Source organism: Pituophis catenifer, unplaced genomic scaffold (genome assembly GCF_029215685.1).
Source record: "Pituophis catenifer annectens isolate HBS135680 unplaced genomic scaffold, rPitCat1.0.hap2 SCAF_9, whole genome shotgun sequence".
Lineage (NCBI taxonomy): Eukaryota > Metazoa > Chordata > Lepidosauria > Squamata > Colubridae > Pituophis > Pituophis catenifer.
The window spans coordinates 2,977,519-3,000,832 of NW_027256889.1; the positions used below are offsets into that span (position 1 = coordinate 2,977,519).

A 23,314-nucleotide genomic window follows, 5' to 3' on the forward strand; every position below is an offset into this window, starting at 1 on the left:
TAGAATAGAATAGAATAGAATAGAATAGAATAGAATAGAATGAAGAATTAGAGTGGAATAGAATAGAAATAAAACATTAATAGAATAAAATAGAAGAATAAAAGAATAGAATAGAATAGAAATAAAACAAGAATAGAATAGAATAGAATAGAATAGAATAGAATAGAATAGAATAGAATAGAAAAGAAAATTAGAATAGAATAGAATAGAAATAAAACATTAATAGAATAAAATAGAAGAATAAAAGAATAGAATAGAATAGAAATAAAACAAGAATAGAATAGAATAGAATAGAATAGAATAGAATAGAATAGAATAGAATAGAATAGAATAGAATAGAATAGAATAGAATAGAATAGAATAGAAATCAGAGTTGGAAGGGACCTTGGAGGTCTTCTAGTCCAACCCCCTGCTTAGGCAGGAAACCCTACACCACTTCAGACAAATGATTATCCAACCTCTTCTTAAAAACTTCCAGTCTTGGAGCATTCACAACTTCTGGTGGCAAGTTGTTCCACTGATTAATTGTTCTCACTGTCAGGAAATTTCTCCTTAGTTCTAGGTAGCTTCTCTCCTTGATTAGTTTCCACCCATTGCTTCTTGTCCTGCCTTCAGGGGCTTTGGAAAATAAGTTGACCCTCTCTTCTTTGTGGCATCCCTTGAGATATTGGAACACTGCTATCCTGTCACCCCTAGTCCTTCCTTTTCTTAAACGAGACATACCCAATGCTAGCAACCGTTCTTTAACGTGCTTTTTTTAAAAATAAACACGTTCGGAAAAACAAGTCCGTCTACTCTAACTGAGCAACATAATCCCCAAGGGGGCCTGGCATTAGCCTGTCAAAACATCCCTCGGTACCATTGCTCCGGAGCCTGACACTCCCTGAGATACAAACAGGCAGATGATGGAGAAGCTTGGCAACCATTTCGCCTCCCTCTACCAGCCAAACCCTCTCAGATCACGATACCCATGATCCTCAGCCAGCCTGGCTGACAGGGTCATGCTAGATTAGAAAGGTTGGATCCTATTGCTGATATAAGCCAACCAATCTCCTAAGGGTTTTTTTTTTTTTTTTAATTTGATTTATATGCCGCCCTTCTCCGGAGACTCAGGGCGGCTTGCAATGCGTTAAGCAATAGCCTTCATACTTTTGTATATTTTATACAAAGTCAGTTTATTGCCTCCACAAACTGGGTCCTCAATTTACCCACCTTAGAAAGGATGGAAGGCTGAGTCGACCTTGAGCCTGGTGAGAATTGAACTCGCAGTAATTGCAGGCAGCTGGATGTTAAACGCTGCCTTAGTAGGAGGCACTAGCCTCCTACGCCACTCAGGCTCACTCAAGGTTGCATGCTGACGAGAAACCATCTTTATCAATGGCCACTGATCCTGGTTTGTACAGGGGAAACTTGGAGATGGTACCCGGGTTTTTTGTTAGGCTGGGTTGGAAAAGCCCTCCTTGAAACTCTGCAAAAGTTTTTGCCTATGTTAGGCTAGATCGGGGTCGGCAACCTTAAACACTCAAAGAGCCACAAAGGTCCTAACTGGAAGCCCCCGTTCAATTCTCCGGTTCCCCCATCATAGTCTCCTCCTAGCATGGCATCCTTTTTGCTCTGCCTGTCCTAACCGAAAGCCCTATCAATTGTGGAGCCGACCAGCAACAGGGAGCCGCAGCAGAGGGATGAAAGAGCCACATGCGGCTCCAGAGCTGCGGGTTGCCGACTCCTGTCCTATGTGTTGCTGACTGGCTGGGGAATTCTGGGAGTTGAAATTCACCCATCTTCAAGTAGCCAAGCTAGATGGGTGTCCCCAATCTCCCACCATTACCTTCTTAAGGTATGTCAAAGGACCCATTCTGGAAGAGAAGCTTGTCTCCAGATAATTTAACACACCTGTCCATCCAGCTGGTCCTAACGGAGCCTGGCTAGGTGGCTCGGACGCTGAGCTTGTCAATCAGAAAGGTCGGCAGATCAGCGGTTCGAATCCCTAGTATAGGTCTCCTGTGTGAGCAGGGGGTTGGACTAGATGACCTCCAAGGTACCTTCCAACTCTGTTACTGTTGTTATTATTATTATTATTAAATTATCTGGATTCAACCTCGCCTCCAAGAAAGCCTTAGAGTAGGCTTCTTCCATGTTCCTTTGGCTTCCTCTTGTATGAAATGGGCGTGGCAGAACCTAGTGGGGTGGCATTAAGGAGCCTTGGTAGTACAGTGGTCTAAAGCACCCTGTTATTAAGACCAGCTGTCTGCAATTACTGCAGGTTCGAATCTCGCCAGGCTCAAGGTTGACTCAGCCTTCCATCCTTTCTAAGGTAGGTGAAATGAGGACCCAGATTGTGGGGGCAATAAGCTGACTTTGTATAAATATACAAAAGTATGAAGGCTATTGCTTAGCGCATTGTAAGCCGCTCTGAGTCTCCGGAGAAGGGCGACATATAAATCAAATTAAAAAAAAAAAAAGAGAGAGAGGGATTAACCTAGAATCTCTACGTAGTCATAAGACAAATAAGTCCAACCCCCTCTTGAATTCCACTGACTGTTATCTAACTTCAAGCAAGCACTCATGTTAGTTGAGAAGATTCCTTTGCAAACTCTTTTTTAGCAATAAATCCCAGTGTCGTTGGACCATCATGTGTAGATCTGGTCTTTCACGCCTGATCCTGCCAAGGTATTTATTTCAAATGCCCAGCTACGGATTTCCTCATTGCCGTTGCCATGTTGGTTCATTTTTACCCTCCCCCCAAGATCAGTCTAAAGCAGGGTTCTGCAACCTTAAACACTCAAAGAGCCATCTGGACCCGTTTTCCCACAGAAAAGAAAACACCGGGAGCCACAAAAACCCTTCCTGACTATTTTTTAAGCAGCCACAAAACTAGCATATGTAGTTGAATGAAACGTTCTGTTTTCTTCTGAAACTTTTCTTTTCTTGGATTTATCTATGGTTGGCCTACCGGAGGTTGAAAAGCTCAATAAATCGCGTGCCAGCGGGTCTCGCACATTGGCAGTTGTGACGCATATTTTGAGTGACAGGGAGCCGCAGCAGAGGGGTGAAAGAGCCACATGCGGCTCCAGAGCTGCAGGTTGCTGACTCCTGGTCTAAAGTATCCCAGCACTCCTCTCTGTTCGGTCCTCAAATCCGGACCAAAGACAGATGAGCCCCCATCGAGGGAAACCCCACCAAGGTCTCACTTGTCCATTCTGCTCCCACCTGTCAGATTCACAGCCCTCTTTAATTCCGGAGACGAGAGTGATCTCATTTAAGGATTGGCCTGTCAGGTGGAGTAGCGTTTCCCCAGAGTGGATGCAAGAAAAGGTTGCCTCGTTCTGTTTTTAAATATTTTCCATTCAAGGGAGAAACAGAACTGAATATCTCTTGGGCGCTCGCCACTCTAGGTGGATATTCTTCGGGAGAGATTTGTAAGCTGTGAATTGCCTGGCGCTTAACCCTTTCTCTCCCTTCTCTCTCTCTCTCTTCAAGGCCGACTGAATCAGTGCCAGCTCACAATAACGACAATATCGATGGAAGAGAAGATTCGTAGCTCGGGGTTGAACGCTGGGGTCCTTGGTGCTCTCTGAGCTTGGTTGGTTTCTTGCAGATTTTTCATGACCCAACTAGGGAACATCATCAATGCAAGAAAGGAGTAGGATTTGGGAGGAGGAGGAGGAGGAGGAGGAGGAGGAGGAGGAGGAGGAGGAGGAGGAGGAGGAGGAGGAGGAGGAGAAGAACTATAATGTCCCTGAGTTTGGTGGGTTTTTTGCAGATTGTTTCGGGACCTTACTACGTAACACCATCAGTGCTGGAAGGGAGCGGGGTTGGTAGAGAGGAGGAGGAGGAGGAGGAGGAGGAAGAGGAGGAGGAAGAGGAGGAGGAGGAGGAGGAGAAGAAGAACTATAATGTCCCTGAGCTGGTGGGTTTCTTGCAGATTGTTTCGGGACCTTACTAGGTAACACCATCAGTGCTGGAAGGGAGCGGGGTTGGTGGAGAGGAGGAGGAGGAGGAGGAGGAGGAAGAGGAGGAGGAAGAGGAGGAGGAGGAGGAGGAGGAGGAGGAGGAGGAGGAGGAGGAGGAGGAGGAGGAGGAGGAGGAGGAGAAGAACTATAATGTCCCTGAGCTGGTGGGTTTCTTGCAGATTGTTTCGGGACCTTACTAGGTAATGTCATCAGTGCTGGAAGGGAGTGGGGTTTGTGGAGAGGAGGAGGAGGAGGAGGAGGAGGAGGAGGAGGAGGAGGAAGAGGACTGTGGGGTCCTTGATATTCTCTGAGCTTGGTTGTTTTCTTGCAACCAAGAAAACCAATTTCATGACCCAATTAGGGAACTTAACCAGAGCTAGACAGAAGTGGGGTTTGTGGAATGGAGGACAAGGGGCAAGGAGGAGGAGGAGGAGGAGAAGGAGGACACCGAGGACTGTGGGGACCTTCATATTCTCTCAGCTTGGGGGGTTTTCTTGCAGACCTTTGATTATGAAACCAGATAGCATCATCAATGCCGTAACAACAATACGCTTTGCAGGCCTTCCTTTCTGGGGGGTTGCAACAGGCTGATTTATTTTCCTCCATCCAGAAGCCGCTGGACCACTTCCTTCCTTCCTTCCTTCCTAGCCATTCTCATCTCCATCTTTGGACCTGTTAAAATTGCAGCTTTTCCAGCCACGTTATCCTCTCCTTCCACCCACAACGTGGCTGGTGGGTTGGCCATCAGCCTCCAAACCGGGGCATGGTCCTTCAAACTAAAGACAGCATCTCCCCCCTCTCTCCCTCCCTCCCTCTCTCTCTCTCTCACACACACACACACACACACCCCATTTGGGACCTTCTGTTGCACGGACCCTCCTCGCTCATCCCCCGTGCTAAATTTAGCCCCGCAGACAGAAACCTGTGACAGGTAGCAAATAAATAACCTGCGCTGAATAAAACCCGCCGTCTTTGGGGAAATATTGGAAAACATCATCCATCATCTCCGGGCTCTTGGATAAAGAGAGGCCAGGGAGGGCTCTTGACACCAGAGAGGAGAGAGCGGTGGAGGCGGCTAAATTACACTCCGGAGTGCCCTGCTCGGAAATGCACCCGGAGGCTGGGTGGGTCGGTGGGTTGCGAGAAGTGGGGAGAAGACATCAGGGTCTCTCCTGCAGCTGGCTGGCTGGCTTGTGGGAAAGGGGCTCAGCCCGCTTTTCTGGGACGGTGGAATAACAGGATAACAGAGCTGGGAGGGGCCTTGGAGGTCATCTAGTTCAGCCCCCGGCTCAAGCCCTGTTCACACAACCTGCTGAGGCTCTTGGCCAGCGATCTCAAGCAGATCTTAGCCCCCCCCCTTTCCCCCTGCAGCCCTTGGAGCCCCTCCGGCCTCTCCCTTCCCTTGCCCAGCAGTTCAGGAGCCTCCGCTGCTGGAGGGAAGGGGCTGCTCGTCGGGACTGGAGGCGAGCCGCGCCGGCCTGGGCTGTGTGGGTGGATGATGGAGAATTCGCCGGCTGCGACGGCGGGGGCGGATTTGGCAGCCGCCAGAAACGAGAACACGCGCGAGGGTGCGAATTGCATGTGCCGCTGTTCGAGCAGGAAAGAGGCGCTGCTCAGGTGCGGAGCTTGGCTGCCAGGACAACGGAGGAGGGGGGAAGGAAGGAAGGAAGGAAGGAAGGAAGGAAGGAAGGAAGGAAGGAAGGAAGGAAGGAAGGAAGAAAGGAAGGAAGGAAGGAAGGGAGGAAGGGAGGAAGGAAGAGGAAGGAATAAAGGAAGGAAGGGAGGAAGGAAGGGAGGAAGAGGAAGGAGGAAAGAAGGAAGGAAGAGGAAAGGAGAGGGGGAGGAAGGAAGGAAGGAATAGGAAGGGAAGAAAAAAGGGAGGAAAAAGAAAGAAAAGAGAAGAAAGAAAAGAAGGAGCGCAAAAAGAAGGAAGGAAAAAGAAAAGAGAGGGAATGAGGAAGGAAGGAAGGGAGGGTCGGAGGGGGGAGGAAGGAAGGAAGGAAGGAAAAAAGGAAGGAAAAAGAAAAGCGAGGGAATGAGGAAGGAAGGAAGAAGAGAAGAGGGAGGGAGGGAGGGAGGAAAAAAGGAAGGAAGAAGAAAGAGAAGAGAAGGAGCACAAAAAGAAGGAAGGAAAAAGAAAAGAGAGGGAATGAGAAAGGGAGGGAGGGTCGGAGGGGGGAGGAAGGAAGGAAGGAAGGAAAAAGAAAAGCGAGGGAATGAGGAAGGAAGGAAGAAGAGAAAAGGGAGGGAGGGAGGGAGGGAGGAAAAAAGGAAGGAAGAAGAAAGAGAAGAGAAGGAGCGCAAAAAGAAGGAAGGAAAAAGAAAAGAGGGAATGAGGAAGAAGGGAGGGAGGAATGAAAGAAGGAAAAAGAGAAAAGGGAGGGAGCGAGGAAGGAACGAAAGAAGGAAGGAAGGAAGGAAGGAAAGAAGGAAACCCTCCTCCCCATAAACCTCACTCCCTTCTAGCACTGATGACGTTGCCTAGTTGGGTCATGAAATGTCTGCAAGAAAACCGCCAAGCTCGGAGACCACCAAGAACCCCAAAGAGATTTTAATTTGGAAAGCTCTCTAGGTAGGACAGAAGGTCTTCCGTGGAGGAGATCCCTGGGCCTCTCCCTTCTTCTTCTTCTTCTTCTTCTCCGGGTCATAACCTCTCCAGTCCCTTCATCCTGAACCAGGAGCCCCTTGTGGGGGATAATTGCTTCCTTTATCCTTGGGGCTTACAGGAGATTAAGCGCTACTTTGCATTATGACTTGGGTTGGGTAGGGAGGGGAGGGAAAGGTGGGTGAGCAGAAGAAGAGACTGTGCAGCATGGAAGAGGTTGACCTCGCTGGGGAAGGAGCAGGAGGCACAGCTGGATGTAATTGCACACCAGCAGCCGGCAGCCAACTTCTGGATTATGTTCTCCCTTCCCCTCGCGGAAAGAGGTCATTCGGGAGCGAAGTTTCAACACAAAAGGCCTGGAATCCATTGACTTTTAAGGCAGAATATTTTAAATGCCCTTCCTTTTCCCCAGCTCCCTAGAAGCCCCCCCTTTACGATGCGCCCTTTTCAGAAGGAATATATCTATTTGTTTACTTATTTTATTATATCTTTATCCGGCCTTTATCACTTTATGGGTAACTCAAGGCGACAGACATACCTCATGCCAGTGGTGGGATTCAAATAATTTAACAACCGGTTCCCTGCCCTAATGACCCTCTGGGTAGACGTGGCTCGGTGGTCATGTGACCGTGTTGGCGTGGCCAACTCAACGTCACTCACTGTTACAATGTAATAAGGGTTAACCAGAGAGGCAGTTTCTGTAAGCGGGGCAATAAAAGATCAGGCTAGAAACAACAGCAGAATGTTTCCTTCCTGCCTTCCTTACAGGATTAGCCCTGTAAAGTGGAAGAAAAACAAAATAAGATTTCTTCCAACAACCGGTTCTCCGAGCTGCTTAGAAAATTAACAACCGGTTCTCCCGAATAGGTGCGAACTGGCTGAATCCCACCACTGCCTCATACGCCTTCCTCCTCTTATTTCTGCCAGAACCCTGTGAGTTGTCTTCAGTCCTCGACTTAAGACCACAATTGAGACCGGAATCAATAAATCAGTCAAAACGTATCAGACAGGTTTCCATTCTCACAGCAGAGCAAGACTCCTCGTCGTAGGACTGACACACAGCAAACCTGCCACTGAAATGGCTTGAGAATGTTGTGGCCTCTCGGCCACCGGACCCTCCAGCAGCTGAATCAGCGGAGGAGGAGGAGGTGTGAGAGTCAGGGCCAGCATCAAGGTGGGGAATGGGGAAATGAATTTTGCAGCCGCAGCAAGGCAGCACGTCAGTCAAAACAAAAGCACATTCCAGCCATATCTCTCTCAAGGCCATCTCCGCGGTTACCCACAGTGGCCGGAGGGGAGTGATCTCTACAACCCACAAAATTGCTTCTTGGAGAATGTGACTGATGATACACCTTGGGGGGAGGGGGGGAAACAGGGTCAGAGCTGGAACATAAATTACATGTCAGAGTTGGCTTCACTTGGAACATGCTGACATGAAGCTCCTGATAAATAACTGGATTTCTTTTGAAGCTTGGCTCGAGGCTCATGATTTAATTAGGGCATCGGTTGGAATCCTGACATAGAGAAGATCTAATAGAAGAAGCCCATTTGGGTCACGAGGTTCTGAGAAGGTCTAAGGCAGGGGTGGGGAACCATGGCCCCTTTATGACTTGTGGACTTCAACTCCCAGAATTCCCGGAGCCAGCATGGAATTGAAATCCACAGGTCATAAAGGGGCCACGGTTCTCCACCCCTGGTCCAAGGCAACAATTTTTCAACCTCTCATCCTCCAGATGTGTTGATCTACCACTAGAAGTAACAAGTTTTGGGGAGACCAGTGATGTAACTCCATTGACTCATCATTTCAGTATTTTTGGCTACCATCACTGGCGAGACAAACACATTAGCCCTACCTACATCCTGTAGGTCAGGGGTCTCCAACCTTGGCAACTTTAAGACTTGTGGACTTCAAGACTTGTGGACTTCTTAGGAAGAGCCTGTAGTACAGCGGACTAAAGCACTGTTATTTATTTTTTTATTTTTTATTTTTTATTTTATTTTGAATTTGTATACCGCCCTTCTCCCTGAGGACTCAGGGCGGTGAACAGCCAAGTAAAAACATCAAGTACAAATATTAATATTAAAATACATTATTATTATTATTAACATCCGCTGCTTGCAATTACCGTGAGTTCAAATCTCACCAGGCTCAAGGTTGACTCAGCCTTCCATCCTTTCAAAGGTAGGTGAAATGAAGACCCAGATTGTGGGGGCAATAAGCTGACTTTGTATAAATATACAAAAGTATGAAGGCTATTGCTTAACGCATTGTAAGCCGCCCTGAGGGCGGCATATAAATTAAAGCAAAAAAAAACAAAAAACCCTCCCAGAATTCCTCAGCCAACTCGCTGAGGAATTCTGGGAATTGAAGTCCACAAGTCTTAAAGTTGCCAAGGTTGGAGACCCCTGCTGTAGGTGGTTTTCTTGAGTCAGTTTTCTTTCTCCAATGAAAGGGAAGAATCTCACATCTAGGGGAATCAAGGACAAGACCCACAGCACCCCCAACGAAGCTCGCAAGTTGCTGAAATCCCCAAAAGGGCACCAGGATCCAGTTTGGGACTCCGCAGAGACATTTTTGATTGACATCCAGCCAAACACAGCTGTGAGTGACTCATCCTGTGAGAGACTTCCCAGGAAGACAGATGGGGCTGGGGGCTGGGCCTGTGCCTGGAGGGTCTGGGGGTGGACTTCCCAAGCCCAACCTGTACAACAGACTCTATGGAGGCAGCTTTGAGTCACTCCTAGGGAATCCTTTTCTCGCTGTCTTTAAGCTTTGCCACTGCTCGCCTCCTGAAACTTCCTGGGAACTTTCAAGGTGTTGGATTTTATCGACCTCCAAGTGCATTAGGAAGAAAGATAGAGGGAGGGGAGGGGAGGGAGGGAGGGAGGGAGGACAGATAGACGGAGGAGAGGAAGAAGAAAGGGAGGGAGAGAAAGAAGGGAGGGATGGAGGGATGGAAATAAGGAAAGAAAAAGAAAGAAGGAAGGAAGGAAAGAAGGGAGAAAAAGAAACAGAAAGGAAGGAAGGAAGGAAGAAGAAAGGGATGGAGTGAAAGAAAGAAGGAATGGAGGGACGGAGGGATGAAAGGAAGGAAAGAAAAAAAGAAAAAGAAAAAAGAAGGAAAAAAAAGAAAGAAGGAAGGAAGAAAAGAAAGAAAGAAAGAAAGAAAGAAAGAAAGAAAGAAAGAAAAAGAAAGAAAGAAAGAAAGAAAGAAGGAGGGAAGAAGGAAGGAAAAAGGAAAGGAAAAAATTCCTCATTAATTTCCTCTTGTTTGTCAGCAAAGCTCGGGAAGGCAGGCACAGACACACGGAAGCACAAAGCATCACCCAAAGTGTCAACTCAATATCAATCAGGCTGCTGGGTTGGGAGGAGGCAAGACAAACCCCAGACAGGAGGCCAGGTTGGGAGTTTTCCCAGAAGCCCCAAAACAAACCTCAAGCTCCCATCCGGACCTCATTTCTCTACGCAAAGTGCTGAGCTCCCATCCAGACTGTCTGACGAAGAATTACGGTACTCAAGGGGCAAAAGTCTCTCTCTCTCTCTCTCTCTCTCTCTCATCTATCTCTTATCTATATATTATCATCTATCTATCATCTATCTATCATCTATCTATGTATATCTATCTATCACTATCTATCTATCTCTCATCTATCTCATCTATCTATCTATCTATCTATCTATCTATCTATCTATCTATCATCTATCTATCTATCATCTATCTATCTATCTATCTATCTATCTATCTATCTATCTCATCTATCTCTCATCTATATATTATCATCTATCATCTATCTAATCTATCTATCTATCTGTCTGTCTATCTATCTCTCTCTCTCTCTCTCTCATCTCTCTCATCTATATATTATCATCTATCTATCTGTATCATCTATCATCTATCTATCATCTATCTATCTATCTATCTATCTATCTCATCTATCTCTCATCTATATATTATCATCTATCTATCTATCTATCTATCTATCTATCTATCTATCTATCTATCTATCTCTCATCTCTCTCATCTATCTATGTATCTATCTATCTATCTATCTATCTATCTATCTCTCATCTCTCTCATCTATCTATGTATCTATCTATCTATCTATCTATCTATCTATCTATCTATCTATCTATCTATCTATCTATCTATATCAGTTGTGGTCCTCTAAGTTGAGGACTTCCTATAAATCTAACATCACCGATTCCATTTTCCCAAAATGTAGACCTCCGTCAGCCAGGGCAAATTCTACTATCAGAATTCTCACTCTTCCAGAACCATGTTTAAAACTCGGGACCTTGGATTTTACTCATCTGGAAAATGTTCGCAAAGTTCATCTCACCAGAAGCCGCCCCCTTCCCTGACCTTCCTGCTCCCGCCATCATCACCCTCCTTCTCGGGGCCCGAGGTCAGCTATTTCTGTCTTAAATCCCAGCCCGAAAAGCAAAGTGATGGACCGGGAAGAGGGAAGGTGTCTCACTTTCTCCACTCAGCTAGTTTGGCTCTGCTCCCAGCCTCTCAAAACGTACCACCCCCAATTTTTTTGGACATCATCCCAGAGAAGGGGGAGGGAAGGGGGAAGAAAGCAATCCCCAATGAATTTTTTAATTCACAAAGCGCCTGGTGGAAGGTAAGCTTTGCAAATCACATTTCTTCACCCGGAATAATGAATTTAAATGGTAGCTTTATTCTTTTTTGCTTACTTTTTTCTAATAAAACATTCTTTGGGGTGGGGGGAAGAGTCTCGTGCAGGGGTGGATCTGGTTGTTTTCATTTTTTAAAAAACGGAATTTTTGAATGCTTTGATGATCTAGCGCTGGCTTAATCTCTCTCTCTTCTTTTAAAAAACAAACGAACAAAGAAAAATAGAAGAGAATCTTGGGAGCTCAGTGTTGAACCGAGGGGTTCTTTGGTGGTTTTCTTACAGATGTTTCTTTCTTACCCAGCTAAATAACATCTTCAGTGCCAGAAGGGAATGAGGTTTGTGGAGAGGAGGAGGAGGGGGGGAGGAGGGGAGGAAGGAGAAGGAGGAGGAGGAGGAGGACTGGGCCAATCACCAGGAGACGGGAAATTCTAGCCCTGCCTTAGCCATGAAAACTGGCCGGGTGATTTTGGGCCAATCATCAGGAGACAGTGAGTTCTAGTCCTGACATGAAAAGCAGCTGGGTGCCTTTGAGCCAATTCCCCTCTCACAGGGTTTTTGTTGGGCAGAAAATAGATAGAGGAAGGAATAGTAAATATGTTCACCGTCTTGAGTCATTTATAAAAACAATAAAGGTGGTAAACCTTTAAACAAATAAACAAATAAATAAACGAGTTGGAAGACACCCTTGGACCATCTCCCTGCGCTCCAGATTAAACCATCTTCCCCAGATGGACATTAGGAGAACCAATTCAACCCAACCCAACCCAACCCAACCCAACCCAACCCAACCCAACCCAACACAACCCAACACAACCCAACACAACCCAACACAACCCAACACAACCCAACCCAACACAACACAACTCAACTCAACTCAACTCAACTCAACTCAACTCAACTCAACTTGATTCAATTCAGTTCATTCCCCTAGTAACCACCTGTTTCTATTGTCAGGAACATGATTTCCAAACATTAATTCAGGCTATCTAATATCTGTCCTCCACTCACTATCACAATTGACCTCGGCACACACGAGCCCTCCATTTACTTACACAGTTTCATCGTCCTTGAACTCCAGTTCCCCGCAGGAGTCCTCATAGTCCATACCACCTCCTTGAGCAGTTCCCTCCACCGTCTGGTAGGGGACCATCACAGTCCCTCGGGCCCCTGAGCTCCGAGTGACTTTGACCTCCAGAGTCCCTTGGCACTCACTGACCCTTAACAGTTTGTCCTGGAATCCAAAAATGCCAGCATGGTCATCGTCCAGAATAGTCACGGTGGCCACCAGTGGGGCCACCAAGCGTCCCTTGGGGTGCTCAGCAGAGTCTGACTCAAACATGCCTTCCGCATCGCCCACCCGCAAGTTCAGAAGCCGGACGAAAAAATGTTCATCTTCTTCAAAGATGTCGTCATCAATGATGCCGATCTTCAGCTCCTTCTGGGTCTCGCCGGGTTTGAAGATCAGGGTGCCCTCACTGTACTCGTAATCGGAACCTGCTTTGGCTGAACCATCCTCGGTCTTGTAGTCTACGTAGAACGTGTTGTAACTGTCTCCCCCTTGTTGGCAAGATACGGTCAACGTGACTGAGCCGCAGTTCTCCAAGCAGTGGTACATGAATGGCTCAAAGAAGATCTTGCTGTAATTCTCCTCCACCTCGGCTTCTGAAGGCACCTCCAGAAGGTTGGTGGACTTCTTGGAGAATTCTGTGACATGCTTCTTGAGGATGTTGCCTGCCCCAGTCATCATGCGTGTTGCCTGGATGCGGTAGAAAGCCCGGCTCTTCTGTTGATGCAATAGAGCGTAGTAGTTGGCAATCTCCACCAGCTGTTCCAGCTCTTTATCGGGGTGCTTCTGCTTGAGGTCTTTGAGGATCTGGATGACTTCTTTGCGACTCTCGTCCAACTCTTTCTCCTCCTGGGTGATGACGGGAAGGGGAGCTACGGATGCCGCGCTGCCATCCACAAAGACGCTCTCTCGGTGGTCGTTGGCCACGAATCCTCCGTCCATCTCGATGCCTTTGGGGAACTCCCCCTCAGTCCCAATGATGATCCCGCTGCGTGGGTCTGCCCTATACCTCTTGTAGACATACTTGTAGAACAACAGCCGTTTGTCAGCTATCCAGGCGAAGACAACACAGACTGGGAAGAAGACCAGGGTCAACAGGGCCTCCCATACTTGGACGATCCCCGGTGAGAAGACCGCCAAGATCAGGTACAACCAGATGTAGGCGAAGATGCTCCAGGAAGCGGTGACAAAGAAGACCCTCAAGTGCTTGATCTTGCGGCTCTCGCCGGTGGGGATGACGTAGACGCAGACGGCGATGACCATGAACATGTTGAAGGCCGCGCTGCCCACAATCGTGCCGGGACCCAGTTCTCCTGCCTGGAAGTTATGGCCGCAGACTTCGATGACGGACAGGAGGATTTCAGGAGCTGAGGAACCCAAGGCCATGAGGGTGAGGTTGGAGACCGTCTCGTTCCAGATTCTCACGGTGCCAATGCTGGTCTCCCCGTTGGCTTTGGTGATGGTGATCTCCTTCTCTTTGGAAGTGATGACTTCGATGGAGGCCATGAAGCGGTCCGCAACGATAGAGACCCCCAAGAACATGTACATCATGGCCACAAAGTAGACAATGGCCCGGGCAGCTTTGTCTCCAAAAGAAGGGTTGTCTGGTTGCCAAACTGGGAGGAGGACTCCGGGTTGACATTTCGTATAGCCTTCGCAGGTGCCGTTCACTTCCGGATCAACTTCATTGGCACCAACCCAGGAGATATTCCCAGCGCAAAAGACCCCGACGACCAAGATTTTGGTAAGAAAGGAGGAGGAGACCCTCAGCTGCCCCCACGGAAGCAGCATCCTTCTTGAGTCGTTGGGGGCCACAGGATCTGGGAGGGAAGACAAGAAGAAGAAAGAAACATTAGCGTTCTCGGGAGCTGCCCTCCAGGGTTAAGGCACCAGGCTAGAAAGAAGGAGACGGTGAGTTCTAGTTCTGCCTTAGCCATGAAAGTCAAGTGGGAGATGGTGAGTTCTAGTCCTGCCTTAGGCAGGAAACGTAGCTGGGTGACTTTGGGCCAATCACCAAGAGATGGTGAGTTCCAGTCCCGCCTTAGGCAGGAAACCTAGCTGGGTGACTTTGGGCCGATCACCAGGAGACAGTGAGTTCTAATCCCGCCTTAGGCATGAAAGCCAGCTGGGTGTCTTTGGGCCCGTCCTTCCCTCTCAATGCAATAAACCTCACAGGGTTGTTGTGGGAAAAATAGGAGGAGGAAGGTATGTTGGACATGTTTGCTGCTTTGGTAAGACCACACTTGGATTATTGCATTTAGTTTTGGCCACCTGAGAACAAGAACATCAACTTATTCTCCAAAGCACCTGAGGGTAGGAAAAAGAAGCAATGGGTGGAAATTAATCAAGGAGAGAAGCAACCTTGAACTAAGGAGAAATTTCCTGACAGTGAGAACAATTCATCAGTGGAACAACTTGCCTCCAGAAGTTGTGGTTGCTCCAACACTGGAAGTGTTAAAGAAGAGATTGGACAACCATTTGTCTCCTGCTTGAGCAGGCGGTTGGACTAGAAGACCTCCAAGGTCCCTTCCACCACTCTTATTCCATGCTCCGAGTTCGAATCCTGTCCTAGCAACATTCTGCGTGCATTTTTCTGAGCCTGGACGATCCCTTGTTTACTTCGCTACCCGGCCAAGTAAACAAATGCGTCATTTGCCCACTCAGATAACAAATTAGCAAGGGAAGGGGGAAGATAATTATTATTTTTTTTTTTAAAAAAAATCTGCTTTTAAAACAATTTCTGGAGGAACACAATATTTAAAGAGCAATAGCAATAAATAGTGGTAAGCAGGGAGGGGAGAGAGAAAGAGAGAGAGAGAGAGAGACAGCTTCACACTGTAATTTTAAAAGCCAAGGAACAATCTGCTATAAGAACTTTTTTAGAAAAATTAAAAAACGCAATGTTGTGGTGATGGAATTTGCCTCCTTCTAGAAGATGAGAAAAGAGTGAGGACAAAAGAAGGTTTTGCCAGGAAGAAAAGGTTTAAGGCAAGAGTTGGCAACCCGCAGCTCTGGAGCCGCATGTGGCTCTTTCATCCCTCTGCTGCGACTCCGTATCGCCAGTTGGTAAAAGGAAAAAGGACGCCGTGCTAGGAGGAGACTCTATGGTGGGGGAACTGGACTTCTGGTTGGCAGAGGAAAAAGGACGCCGTGCTAGGAGGGGACTCTATGGTGGGGGAACTGGACTTCTGGTTGGCAGAGGAAAAAGGACGCCGTGCTAGGAGGAAACTCTATGGTGGGAGAACCGGACTTCCGGTCGACTCCAGAATTGAATGGGGGGCTTCCGGTTAGGACCTTTGTGGCTCTTTGAGTGTTTAAGGTTGCCGACCCCTGGTTTAAGGGAACAGGTAGGAATGAGTGGATTTATCCTTTTCATGTTCTCAGAACACCCAGTAGTAGCTGAAAGGAGAAATGGACCAAGAAATCAGCTGTTACCCTCTTACCTATTAATCTACTTGCATATCCATGCTTTCGAACTGCTAACTGTCTATGGAGATTCTCGGGCATCCAGGTCAGGGTTGTCCCAAAGGTGTTTTTTTTCCAAAGGCAACTGGACTTTCTTCGTTTTTCCTTGAAGACGTTTCGCTTCTCATCCAGGAGGCTTCTTTCTTCAAGTTCTGACTGAACGGTGGAGAATGGAAGGATCGCTGTTCTTTGCAGTCATCTGAACGGAAGAACATAAATCCTTCCAATCTTCATCATTCAGTCAGAACTGAAGAAGCTTCAGTTGGGTGAGAAGCAAAATGTCTTCAAGGAAAAACAAAGAAAGCCCCTGTTGGATTCCTTGGTCCATCTTCTGTTAAACAGGGTTGCCTTGAGGTAAGGTGGGTGGCCAACAAATGTAAGGATAGGATAGGATAGGATAGGATAGGATAGGATAGGATAGGATAGGATAGGATAGGATAACAGAGTTGGAAGGGACTTTAGAGGTCTTCTAGTCCAACCCCCTGCTCGGGCAGGAAACCCCACTCCTTCCCTTCCCTTCCCTTCCCTTCCCTTCCCTTCCCTTCCCTTCCCTTCCCTTCTATTTTCTCTTCTCTCCTCTCCTCTCTTTCTCTTTTCTTCTCTTCTCTCCTCTCCCTTTCTCTTTCTCTTCTCTTCCCTTCCCTTCCCTTCCCTTCTCTTCTCTTCTCTTTTCTTCTCTTTCTCTCCTTTCCTCTCCTCCCCACCCCTCCCCTCCCCTCCTCTCCTCCCCTCTCCTCCCCTCCCCTCCCCTCCCCTCCTCTCCTCTCCTTTCTTCTCTTCGTTGAATTTACTTGTCCTGCATCTCGTAATCTCTGGGCAGCTTTTGAACAGTCGCTAAGCCATCTGTCGTAAGTCGAGGACTCCCTGTCCTCGACTCGAATGTCCTGATAGCCCTGGATTACAGTGGCTCCACGCTCCACCGCCGGCTCTCCTCCGGGGGCAGCAGGCTTTGCCCTGCGCTGAGCATCTGCTGCCTATGTGATTTTCCAGCCGCTGCTCCGGTTTCTGCAAAAGAGCTGCTGACTCAGAGTTTCCTCCACCTGAGAGGCCTCGGGAAAACCAGCAAGCTGGTTGGGAAATCCCTCCGACAGCAGCAGGGAGAAAATTGGGCTGGACGAGGAGCTCCGTTTCCTTCTCCAGCAGCTCCGGACAACGTGAACCCAAGTCACATATGAAGAAGGCGGATGAACTGGGTTGGCTAACAAGGAGGCCTCCGAAGGGCTCAGAGGTCGCTGGCCTCATGGTTGGAAACCAATCAAGGAGAGAAGCCACCTAGAACTAAGGAGAAATTTCCTGGCTGGGAGAACAATTGCAGGTAGTCCTCGATTTACAACGGTTCATCTAGTGATGGTCACAGAGCATAAAGTTGTAAGTCGAGGACTACCTGTATTGTATGGGTAGGGGCTTGGGGTTGGGGAATTCTGGGAATTGAAATCCACATCCATCTTCAAGTGGTCATGGTTGAGAAACTCTATCTAAAATAGTTTCCAAAAATTACTGGTCTTCTTCTAGTGTCTTTTGATATTATTTCTGTTTTCTTGTTTTTTTTTCTTCCTATATAAATTATGGCTAGTCCCCGGAAATACACCATGGCTGTATCCCATTTTGCAGTGAAGTCTCTTCTTTTCTCTTCTTTTTTTTTTTTAAAAAGAAATCCATTTCTTTTCCCATTGTTTGTATAAATCCTTTGTCCTTTAATATGGATTGATTCAACATCCATCTCCGTTTTTTCTTTGGTCCTTTCCACTTCACTTTTACTGACTGGATTGTGATCTATTTCCCATTGATTCGCTTCTCTCAAAGAAGTTTTCCAGTAGCCCAAAAGAGATTAACCCCCTGGAGCCAAAACCTTTTTGCCTTTATTTTAGAATGGAAAAGTTGTCCTCCAAGATTAAATCCCCGGTGATCTCTTAAATAGGGATAGCTGTGTTACTACCGAGACAGAAATTACTGTAATTTTCTCTCTCGCTCCTTCTTCATGCTTTATCCTGTTTTGATTACTGTCATGGATAGCTGAATACTAATTTGATTTTAATAATGACCTGCTGGGTTTCTTTAAAGGGCAGAAGAGATTTAACAACATAAAATTAAACTAATGTCAGGCTGAAAGTTATTGTCTAACATATTCAATTTTACTCGAGTGCGTGATGTTTGGAAATTTCGTGCTTCTTCCTGGTCTGTTTTATTCTGTTTTGGTTCCCTTGGTTGCTTTTGATTCCCCCTTTAATGAGACACGAATCAAAGGAAACAAAAAACAACAGAGGTCATTTAGTCCAGCCTGCTCTTCCTTGGTAGGGAGGGATGCATTGCACATAATCTGACCATGAGATCCGGCCATGAGTGGTGTGTATGGATTTTGTTTTTTAAACGTCTCTTATTGTATATTGTTCACATTGTCTTTATTTATTTTATTTTATTTTATTTTATTAAATTTCTATACCGCCCTTCTCCCGAAGGACTCAGGGCGGTGAACAGCCAGAAGATAAAACACAGTTAATTTTATAATAAATACAAAATTTAAAATAAATTAAAACAAATTAAATAATTTAGGCTGAATTTTAAAATAAATTGGTCTTTGTTGTAAGCCGCCCAGAATCCTCGGAGAGTTGGGCGGCATAGAAATATGAATAATAAATAATAAATAATCTTTAGACTGTCAATCTTGCAAAGCAATGTAGATGTATAGGTATCCCTTGACTTGCCAAAGTTCATTTAGTGACTGTTTGAAGTTATAATGGCACTGGGGCAGGGGGGGGAAAGGAACTTAGGTTTGGTCCTCACACTTATGACCGTGGCCACATCCCCCAAGTCCCATGTTCAAAATTTGGGCACCATACAAAATTTGCAACAACTTGTATTTAAAACAATTGCAGCGTCTCCCAGCCGGCTTCTAACAAAGCAAAGTCAATAGTTAAAAGCCGGATTCGCTTAACAACTGCAATGATTCACAGAACAACCGGGACAAAGAGGTCATAAAATCAGATGCAAGTCACTTACCAAACCACCTTGCCTATATAGTTTCTCTATTTTGCATACGTATTTTACCTATATATTTCACATATTTTGCATACATATTTTACCTATATATTTCACATATTTTGCATATGTATTTTACCTATATATTTCACATACTTTGCATACGTTATTTTAACTATATATTTTCCCTATTTTGGTTATGTATTTGAACTATTTTTAGAATAACAGAGTTGGAAGGGACCTTAGAGGTCTTCTAGTCCAACCCCCTGCTTAGGCAGGAAACCCTGCACCACTTCAGACAAATGGTTATTCAACATCTTCTTAAAAACTTCCAGTGTTGGAGCATTCACAACTTCTGGAGGCAAGTTGTTCCACTGATGAATTGTTCTCACTGTCAGGAAATTTCTCCTTAGTTCTAAGTTGCTTCTCTCCTTTGATTAGTTTCCATCCATTGCTTCTTGTCCTACCCTCAGGTGCTTTGGAGAATAGCTTGACTCCCTCTTCTTTGGGGCAGCCCCTGAGATATTGGAAGACTGCTATCCTGTCTCCCCATGTCCTTCTTTTCATAGGACTAGACATACCCAATTTCTGCAACCGTTCTTCATATGTTTTAGCCTCCAGCCCCCTAATCATCTTTGTTGCTCTTCTCTGCATCCTTTCCAGAGTCTCAACTATATATTTTCCCTAGTTTGCATGTGTATTTTACCTATATAATTCACATATTTTGCATACCTATTTCATCTCCCTCTTTGAGGCGAGGTTTGGAAATATGAAATATAAATAAATAAATATGTTAAGAAAAGGGTGAGGCTTGGATGAGATGGCGGGGGAGGGGGGGCTGTCTCTCTCTCTCTCTCTCTTTTTTAAAAAAAACTTCCCTGATGCCCTGATTTTCTTTTTTATCGTTGACTTACACTTTAGTTTAGGAAAATCAGATTGTCTCCCAATGAACGAAAGAAACCACCGAAGGAGGTTTCTCCCTCATCTGCTGACACGACTTTGAACGAAAGAGAGCCGATGCACCCTTCTTTGCAATATATATATATATATATATATATATATATTAAATTGAATAAATGCAAAAATATTATTGTAGAGAACGAAAGGCACCCCCCTTTCAAATGAGCTCCATTCCCTGGGATCCGTGCGCCTTACCACGTCGCTAAGAAGAAACTGAGTTGCAAGGGGCCATGAGAACCAAAAGGATCTCCTGGTGTGTACGTGTGTGTGTGTGTGTGTGTGCTTGTGTGTGTGTGCCCACCGTTTATCAAGTGTAGCCTAGGCAAAAACGTGGACCAGGAACGTCACGTCTGTGAAAACCCATCTGCAGCCTCTCTGGAAGGCCAGCTTTTGCAATCATCGCTGAGCTCAAGCCGTAGCAACGCCACTGTTCCCGTAGCAACCGAACTATAAAAAGGATGCTAAACGCGGGGATATAAAAAGAAGGAGAAGCATGAGGGACGCTGTAGCAGGATACAAGAAGAACAGAGTTCGAAGGGACCTCGGAGGTCTTCTAGTCGTACCCCCTCTGCTCTCTGCAGGAGAGCCCTATGGTCCTTTTTTTCAGACAAATGGTTGTCCGATTTCTTCTTTAAAACTTTCCAGTTGTGGGAGCAGCCACAACTTCTAGAGGCAACTCTGTTCAGCTTCTTGAGATCAGCCATCACCAACAATGCCGTGTTTCCCTGAAAATATGACCTATCCCTAAAGCAGGGATGAAATCCAGCAGGTTCCAGAGAACCGGTAGCGGAAATTTTGAGTAGTTCAGAGAACCGGCAAATACCACCTCTGGGTGGCCCCAGGAGTGGGGTGGGAACAGGGATTTTGCAATATCCTTCCCCCAGGAGTGGGGAGGGAATGGGGATTTATTTATTTATTTATTTATTTATTTATTTATTTATTTATTTATTTATTATTTGATTTATATGCCGCCCTTCTCCGGAGACTCAGGGCGGCTTACAATGCATTAAGCCTTCATACTTTTGTATATACCTGCTTAGTAGGGCTTTTGCCCCCCACCCCCTAAGCGGTGTTCTTTTTTATACAAAGTCAGCTTATTGCCCCCACAATCCGGGTCCTCATTTTACCTCCCTCGAAAGGATGGAAGGCTGAGTCAACCTTGAGCCTGGTGGGATTTGAACTCACAGTAATTGCAGGCAGCTGGCAGCTAAGTGCTACTTAACAGCACTTTAGTCCGCTGCGCCACCAAGACTCCTTATTTTGCAGTATCCTTCACCTGCCATGGCCACCAAGCCACGCCCATCAGGGACACCACGCCCACCAAGCCACGCTCACAGAACCGGTAGTTAAAAAAATCTGGATTTCACCCACTGCCCTAAAGTAAGTCCTAGCTTGATTTTTACATGTGCACCCAATATAAGCCCTACTCCCAAAATAAGCCCTAATTAAGACCTTGCCCACTCCAGGGTGCACAGGAAAAAATTAAGCTAGGGTGGGGACGGACGGGGTGGAGCTGCCCTACTACTTACCTTCAGACAGTTGCAGCCAGGTCTCACATATCCGACACCTTCCCTTGCCGGCCCGTTTCTTCTGCAGCCGGCAAGGCTGGCAAGCCTTTCGTGAAGGCCTCTGCAGCCGATAACAGAGCCCCGGATCGATCCGGAGTTCTGTTATCAGCTGCAGAGACCTTCAGGAAAGCCTTGCCGGCCATAGAAGAAGAAGTTCCTGAAGGCCTCGGACAGCGAAAAGGAGGCCGGGGACGATACACGCAAGTGAGGTGAATCAGTGGATGACATCCCCCAAAAATAAGACCTGGTGCCTTTTTTGACAGCCCCCAAAAAATATAAGACAGGGTCTTATTTTCAGGGAAACATAGTAGATAATCCTCAAAGTACAATCATTTAATGACCTTTTGAAGTGACAACGGGATTGAATTCCCAGAATTTTCCAGCCAACCAGAAGTTAAAGTCCACGGGTCTTAAAGTTGCCAAGCTTAGACACCCCTGGATAGCTCAGCAGACTAATGCATTGTAATTTAACTCCAGCTGTCTGCAATCACTATAAGTTCGAATCTCACCAGACTCAAGGTTGATTCAGCCTTCCATCCTTTCTAAGGTAGGTAAATTGAGGACCCAGTTTGTGGGGGCAATAAGCTGACTTTGTATAAAAATATACAAAAGAATGAAGGCTATTGCTTAGCGCATTGTAAGCCGCCCTGAGTCTCCGGAGAAGGGCGGCATATCAATCAATTTTTTTTAAAAAAAATGATACTAGCACTCATAATCTGCAAAATACAAGTCGTCCTGGACTTACAACAGTTCATTTAGTGACCCATTCCTAGTTACAACGGCGCTGACAAAAGGGACTTGTGACTGTTTTTCACACTTATGACTATTTCGACATCCCCATGGTCACATGATCGAAATTTGAATGCATGGCACCCGACTCGTATTTATGACGGTTGCAGTGTCCCGGGGGGGGGGGTCATGTGATCAACTTTTGTGACCTTGTCACAAGAGAAGTCAACGGGGAGGCCAGATTCACTTAACAAACCATGTTACGAATTGAACAACGGCAGCAATTTGCTGTGGCAAGAAAGGTCGTAAGAGGGGACAAAATCAGTGAATTTTGTCCTGTTTTATAACCTTTCTCACCACGAATGTTTCTCTTAGCAACAGAAATTCTGGTCGTAAGTCGAGGACTACCTGAATGAAGACTGAGAAGCTTCGGGGAAGAGGGATCGTGCAATGGACCAATTAGAGGTGCTGAACAGAACGGGCAAGGAGAAGCCGAGAAGCCCTTCTACCATCCGTGCACAACGTTAAGGAGGTCTCCAAATCTTGGAACAGGGCCAGATATTCTGCTACGCCCAACTAAGGGATTAGGAAAATAACCTTGCAATATGCAACTCTGCAGGATATGTTAATGGGCTGCTAGAAATCAGAAATATAAAATTAGCCGTTCTGTCTGTTGGATAGGCTGCTCCCAAGCTGCCAGGTGAGACAGAGGCTTTCAAAACAGTCCGTTTTGTAATGTGACCCAGAGACCATCCTGACCTGAGTCTGAAGGCTATAGTGTATGATGAATAGCAATAGATTTATATGCCACTTCACAGTGCTTCACAGCTCTCTCTAAACTTGTTGGGGACAAGTCAGCATCTTGTCCCCAACAATCTGAGTCAACCTTGAGCCCGTCAGGATTGAACTCCAGACAGTGTGCAGAGTTAGCCTCCGATGCTGCACTCTAACAGGAAGGAAGGAAAGGAAGGAAGGAAAGGACGGAAGGAAGGAAGGAAGGAAGGAAGGAAGGAAGGAAGGAAGGAAGGAAAGGAAGGAAGGAAGGAAAGGAAGGAAGGGAAAAAGGAAAGAAGGAAGGAGACAGGGAGGGAGGGAGGGAGGGAGGGAGGGAGGAAAGAAGGTGTCAGATTCTGATGGATGCTTTGCAAGTTGACAGAAGGAAGGAAGGAAAGGAAGGAAGGAAGGAAGGAAGGAAGGAAGGAAGGGAAGGAAGGGAAGAAGGAAAGAAGGAAGGAGGGAGGGAGAGAGGGAGGGAGGAAAGAAGGTGTCAGATTCCGATGGATGCTTTGCAAGTTGACAGAAGGAAGGAAGGAAGGAAGGAAGGGAAGAAGGGAAGAAGGAAGGAGGG

At 46.4% G+C, this 23,314-nt stretch overlaps 1 protein-coding gene across 8 annotated transcripts in view; it reads right to left on the bottom strand.

Annotated features, from left to right (window-relative positions):
• The window catches only part of SLC8A2 (solute carrier family 8 member A2), a 38,835-nt gene extending 24,776 nt beyond the window's left edge, over positions 1–14,059 (bottom strand). For 7 of the 8 annotated variants that reach the window (XM_070949545.1, XM_070949540.1, XM_070949541.1 and 4 more), the window contains exon 1: positions 12,255–13,831. In XM_070949545.1, coding sequence (XP_070805646.1) covers positions 12,255–13,819 — 1,565 coding nt within the window. In that variant the 5' untranslated portion in view covers positions 13,820–13,831. Of the gene's footprint in view, positions 1–12,254 lie in introns of all 8 variants that reach the window. The other variant, XM_070949539.1, reaches the window with a different exon arrangement.
• Positions 14,060–23,314: the final 9,255 nt, after the last annotated feature.